The following is a 6867-nucleotide window of genomic DNA, read 5'->3' on the forward strand; positions in this document are numbered from 1 at the left end:
CACCAATATTGCCCTGGATTCTACTTTTGTAATGCGGAGCATCGTCAAACACCAAGATGCTGGATTTTACCAATCTACCATCCTGGCTGGGGAGGTAAAGTGCAAGGTCGCGTACATTCTCAAGGTCACCCCTCACCTTCACTGAATCGTTCTGAAGACTCTTGAATAAGCCAGAAACTACTCTCTTAACTGTACGCATCTCGTTGGGATCTAACTGTTTCCCTTCAGAACTTCTGAATATACGGCTCAACACTTCAACATACTGCTTAGTTGAAATAATATCTTCAGTACCTAAAAGTTTGAACAACTGATGGAAGGTGCCAAGTTCTAAAGGCAGCTTGTACAAATAAGGTTTAAAATCAGATTCGTATTCTAGATTTATCACTACCTCTTCGGGCTTCAGAAGTTTCCAACCATCCTCTACCATCACAAAAGCGACCCCCCGCAGCTGAAAACGAAACTCCCTTTTTTCTGCACTGAGAAATTCATAGATGCTCCTTAAGACCTTTGCTCTAGTTTTCACCATTTCCTCATCCAACGTTGTTATGTTGCATATGTTCCTGCAGTTATTAATGACCTTATCAAGAGGCGGGTCCAGGTTAACACTGAGCATACTTAAAACTTGTTCGAGCTGTTCTTGTGGACCAAGGTCACTGCCTTCCTGTTCTCTGATACTCAAGGGCGTGGCTTTCTCTGGAAGAATAGGGCAGGATGTCCACAACAGCTGGATCACGTCGCACTGCTTGAATTTTGGATTCACTTGTGCTCCATTGAACTTTATAAGAGGAAGTGTTCCATTGACCTCTTGATATTGGGGATGAAATCTAATGAATTCGGCGGGGGCCCGCTCCGGACATAGGAATGGTATTAAAGACAATTCTTTCAGAAAATTTCCAGATAACAAATCCATCCGTTCTTGGAATATGTGATAGAGAAGGATATCGACTGTATTTTGCAATGTTTCTTTAGACCAGTTTTCCGTGTTAGCTCTCACACTGATTTCCTTGGCAAACTGTAACAACTGCTGCTGAGAAAGTATATATTTGAGTCCAATATTTCTTAAGAATTCCACCCAGGACGTCATAAAGGCAACTTGATTTTTGGGTTTTATAAGTTGTTCCAATTTTTTAAAGAAGTCCTTAGGAATAAATAACTTTTCAGGAAGCATAACTTCAAAAACTCTCACAGTTCTATCATAGAAATGTTTTGCTTGCTTCAGTCGACTGTTGGCATCATAGATTATCAATAAACTTTCCAGTTTTTCAAAAAGTTGTTCCTTGATCTCTGACAACTCCTCAATACCTGATAATCTATTCTTCAGATAGATCAAGTGCTCTAATTTTGCATCATAAGAAAGATTTTCTACTTTTGGTAACAGGTGTTTCAAATATACCTCAAGGTCATCTACAGGTACACAACCGAGCACCTCATACAGTTCTTTTAAGTGTATTTTTTCTTCGAGAAACGCAGATGACGACGACTGTGTCCATTTTTCCACTTCGGCTGAAGGAATGCTTTTTGTCAGTATGTAGCAAGTCCCAAATTTTGCAATGCTCATATAGCGACCGCTGATGGATTTGTGGCATGGAAGTGACTTTAAAATTTTTATGTCATCCTGAGACAGCAAGTGACTCAAATTGCAATTGAAATACATCAAAAGTGCTTCAAAGTCATTTTCTACTAGTTTTTCAGTTCTAAAAGTTGACGTTTGAACCATATAATGTACAGCCCTCAAGATGCTCGTGGGGCTCTCTATGTTTGCTGTGTGACATGACAACAGAGGAACAAATGCACTGTCTTTAGAGCATATTTTGTTCAAAGCAAGCTGAATACAGCCAGCTTTCATGAGCGCATGAAAAACTTTATCACTTTGGGCGTTTGGGAAAACTGCAATGTGCATGAGGCTTAGAGGAAGCAGCACATCCCCTTCAGGAACTACAAGCTGATTGGCCGAAACAGTAAACTTTGTTCCTGGAAGCAGTGCCCAGTCTTTTAGGGTATCAACAACAATGTCAAACGTTGGTTTTGTTTCTTCTTGATCTTCTTTCACGTTTACAGATTCACTGATAAAATGCCATGCATTCTTAAGCCAAGACTCACTTGCAAAATTGTCTTTCCACTTCGTACAATTTTTGGTCTTGTATTCACGAGGCAATACAGAGGACAACAAATCAGCAAAACTGGAAATGTCAAACACTTTTGCGACTTTGCGGCTTAATAAAATGCTACTGTATTTCAAATATAACGTATTCATGAACAAGTCTTTGCGGGATGGAATCAATTCATGGTACGTTGTTAGAAACTTGGGTCTTTTTGCATCAAAAGTTTGCAAAACACTGTCCAGTGTAATGAGTAGGGGCAGTCCTTCCACCTCGATCTCATTTTCTTCTGCATCTTTAAAACAGTAATCAACTAAAAGTTTTAAACTATGAAAAAGTTTTAGGTTAGTCTGCTGGAGACGACAGGGCAGCTTCCCAATATGGCAATTAGTATCAGGAGAGGAAAATGTCATTAAAAAAGATCTAACATCAGCGGGAGTCACATAACTCACGGGAATATCTGCATCTATAAGACAGTGGTACAGATTAGCAGTTTCATCGCAGTTATAAACCAAGTTGAAACCAATTTCTAGAAGCAAGTGTTTCAGTCTATAGACATTCTCTGCTACTGTTTTCCGTGTTGTGATATTATAATCTGCATTTTTAAGGTGCTGTAATTCATCCTGCAGTAAGTTATCAAAAAATGGTCTAGTTTTATTTGAAGTCGACATATTAATCCAGGTAATTATAACTGCGGAGTGCAAGTCGGAGCCATCGATATTTGGAGCCCGTACAACAGGTAGGAGACGTTTCATGTCTTCATGAATGCAACCATACAGCGCCTTCACGAGACAATACAGGTCTGGTTGTAGATCAAGCCTGTTAACTGGGAAAAATGATAAGAACTTCTTTAAAGTGTCCTTTACAACATGAATAGGTGTGTTCTGTAAAACTGATAATGTTGGGTCCGAACCAGGGAAATATCGCTTTTTTAACTGGATCAATAATTCCACATACGCGGGAGCTATTAGTGCCGTCATTAAGCTGTTATTCCAGTCACTTCGAACGCCAACTCCGTTATCATCACGCCACAGGTTTCTCCTGGCCGAATCTAGAGCAAAGTGGCCATTCACGTGAAATGGCAACCCCGTCTCTAGGGAGAGGGGCAGGAAGCAGAAGGCCCGGTGGGGTTTCTTGTAGTTGTGGGTGATGCAGGCAGCTACTCCGCCGCGCGGGAACAGGGTGATATCCTGGTTCTTGTGAGCTGATATAACACTCTTAGAGACTTTCTCCATACTTGAAAAACCTGATCTATTACAAATTAGCCACGTCGTAAGATTTCCTTCCGAGTCCTCGGTATCCACGGTATAGGTGATCTGTTGAACTGGTATGTCTCTGAGCTGCCTCTTTTTAGTAACGCTATCAATTACAGATGCGTGAAACTGCTTCCTTTTCAATCTGTCTCCATCAGTGATTTTGCCTTTTACAGAATACAGCACATTTAGAGCCCCGGTAGCTTTGTCTATCTCACAAATAGAAATTTTTTCCATGTGATTAAGAAACATTAGCAGTTCTGCCCCATCTGACCGCAATTTGTCCAAAAGATTCTGGACCATCCTGTCTGACGATGGGACTGAAGAAATTTCTGAAACTTTGGCCATTTCTGCATTACGAAGAGGAAATCGAAACATTGTGCAATTATCCAGTTTAAAGTGCGTTCCCAGATAAAGATCCAGAACGTCTGAGAACTGCGTCCTAAAATCTGCATCCAGATCTCTAAACATGCGGCCAGGACTCATGGATGTGGCGCCCGGAGCGTATCTGGCATGAGGGTCAAAAATACATAGGATGTCGTTGCCAGAAATAAAAGAAGGACAGTCTGTAATATGATACACCGAATTGAATCCTATTCCGTACTGTCCGGTTTTATAAGGATTTCCTTCCTTGGTGCCTTTTCCCAGATTCTGAATTCCTCTGACATCATCTTCTGTAAAAGGCTGGTTGTTATATACACACAGTGCTGGCCCTTGCAGGGGTGCCCACTTATCATCAAATACCCTGTCCGCTGGATGCTGTCTGGGGTCAAATACAAAACAGATTTCTGTGGCTTTTGCATCATCGGCGTTTTGAAGAAGTTCTTTCAACATTTCCTTTTCCGAAGGATAGGCATTAAGGATACTCTTAATTCTGCTGGTCAATTTTTCTTTCTGTCCAAATTCAGTGCCAAGTGTTGTAAAACAGATATTGGATGCGTATCTTTCTAAGGCTTTATGTCGCTTCGGCACCGCTCCTAGTTTTACAGCTACTTCCCTGGGTATATCCGCATGACAATATTTTACAGTGGTGTCCTTTACTTTTATCCAGGGACAATCATTGTAGCATAAGGATTTAGCAGGGAGAAGCTTAAGATTAGTATCTGGCAATAATATTTTGCCATAATTTTTCTCACAAAACTCTTGTTTCTTTTCTCTGATGAGACTCCATATTCCCTCACTAATTATCCGCCGGCAAAGCTGAAAATTCTCTTCTGTTATTTGCTTTGTTCCTCTTTCTTGATCAACAGATTCCAAAACCAGGGCAAAATCTTCAACAGTAAATGACTGCCTCACACCCACACTTTCAAAGAGTTCACGGAAATTGTTCTTATACTTATTGGGCAACTGATAAAGGTATGGTGCTGCTTCAAAGTTCAAGTGGAAAGACACTTTTTCTGAGTCAACATAGGCGTTCTCAACTAGAATGAAGCTAAAGGATTTTAACCTTTCAACAATTGATAACTTAGTGACTTCATTTTGCATCATTGCTTCATGAAGGTATTTGTAGCAAGCATTGGTGATATTCTCCTGGTACAACGTAACCCCATCGTCAACTGATTTTGCAACTTCCTTCAACTGGTTTACAACCAGTTCGACTGTTGGCTTCCTTAGTAATCCCAAGAACTCCTTAACAGCCAGCGGCACTGAACCGCAACCTCTGAAGGAATGCGAGTTTTCATTTAGAATTGGCTGCAAAAGACAAACTATGTCTTGATGCTCAGCTGTATAAAGGTCAGTTGCTGCAAACATGGTGTCAGGCTTAAAACTGTTACCTTTCCAAGCCAAAGAGAAACCTGCTGGTTTTGTCAAAAATGGAAGGAAAGGGATTGTTTGATATTTGGCGGCAAAATCCTTTGCTCTAGGATCCCTTATTTTTAGTTTTTCATCAATAAGACTTAACAGGATACTGCTTCGTAGACAAGCAGCGGCATGATCAGTTTGATTGATTTCAGCTACCGACTCTGCACGTTCTAGCATGTCATCCCATAAAATATCATCTTTTGCCATACCTAACTGAACTAGTTTAATCAAAATAATAGGATTAAGATAATCTTGAGTAGAACCATAAGGAAACCGCCCATCTTTAGTATCAAATAACTTTGCAACTCGTCCTTCGGGGTGAATTAATCTGGATGGTAAAACCAGAGGATGTCCCTCCAGAGAGCAAGGGACACACGGGGTAACACGAAGAATTCCTGCGAATTCCTCAACTTTTTCATTTAGAACAAAATTCATTAAAGGATCTCTGAGTTCTGCTTCAATTTCCTGAATGTTAGGAAAAAACACTTCTGAAAAAAACTGTTTCTCTGAAAATGTATTTTCAAGTAGTATCTGTTTGCAGCCAGCTTCCTCAAATCCCAATTTGACTGAAGAGGGAAGTTCGACGGCACAAAGGTTTTTTGACCCAGTCTTCTTGAGGTATTTCAAAAATATCTTGAAGGCTGCTGGCCCAACATCTCTTCTTTTAAGTATAGAATCATCTAGAAATCTCACATTCTTCATGGAAACCCACGTAGACCCATCAGAGAAGACTCTGGTCAGTTCTTTCCCTTTTCCGTGAGCTATATCTTCATAAAACCCTTGACAAATTACAGAAAAATCATCATGGACTAAATCAGGATCAGGCCACACTGCATAGTAAGTATAATCCACTAGCTCCCCACCTGTGGCCAGGTCACGGAGGACACTGAGTGCCTCTAGGTAAGCTTTCACAATAACGTGTCTCATGAAGGTGGTATTCCATCGTCCCTTTGTGTCTGTCTTCCAGATTTCTTTTCTATTTGAAGTGACAGCGAAGCACCCATTGATGTGAACTGGCAACCCTGTTTTGATTCGTAAAGGTAAATAGCAAAACACCTCCCCAGTGTGTGGCTTCACGGCCCACGTCTGGTCCTGGACTTCACACAGCAGAACCCCCACTGCCCCGCAAGGAACCAGCCCCAGCCTTCTCCCGTTTTCGCTCAGGGAAAACTTGAGAGCCTCTCCTGTATCCATGCAGGAACATATAAGCCACGTGGTGCACTCCACTGTTTTTTGTGGCAACTCATCTGATGGCTTTTTTGATTGGCCAGACTTAGCCATTTCGAAGAAGGCAGCCGGGTCGTCGTCTGGACCTCTAAAAAGTGGCGACTGCAAATCAGCGATCCTTCTGAACACATGATGGAACTCTTCCACTGTGACCTGAAGGATGCAAGACGACTTCGGAGCATCGGCAGGGAGCTTTTTGTCACTGCTGCTGCACGTCTTCATGAGCTCAGCAGCTTTTTTTAAAACGCTTAACACAGGTGCGGTCAAAGCTTTGGAAGAGCAGAGTTTTTTTTTAATTATGACTGTGTCTTGTGCTAAGCTGGGATTGCTTTCCTCGATCTTCAAGTACTTCAAGTACATCGAGTTCACACTCTGAGTGAAAACGATAAGCCTGTGTCCACAGAGGCTGAATTCATCCACGAGAGAGTAAATATCTGCTGTGTTGTAACAGGCACTGCTCAGTTCACTCACTTTCGCTTCCTGCT

At 41.4% G+C, this 6867-nt stretch overlaps 1 protein-coding gene across 1 annotated transcript in view; it reads right to left on the reverse strand.

The window, feature by feature from the left end:
* Positions 1 to 6867, reverse strand: part of SACS (sacsin molecular chaperone) — a 43462-nt gene that overhangs the window by 3224 nt on the left and 33371 nt on the right. The window contains 2 exon segments of the mRNA XM_025049511.1: position 1; positions 4 to 6867. The exon segment at position 1 is cut by the window's left edge and continues 3224 nt beyond it; the exon segment at positions 4 to 6867 is cut by the window's right edge and continues 31 nt beyond it. Of these exon segments, the coding sequence (XP_024905279.1) occupies position 1; positions 4 to 6867 (6865 nt within the window).

This window comes from Pteropus alecto, unplaced genomic scaffold (genome assembly GCF_000325575.1).
Source record: "Pteropus alecto unplaced genomic scaffold, ASM32557v1 scaffold16, whole genome shotgun sequence".
NCBI classification, from domain to species: Eukaryota; Metazoa; Chordata; class Mammalia; order Chiroptera; family Pteropodidae; genus Pteropus; species Pteropus alecto.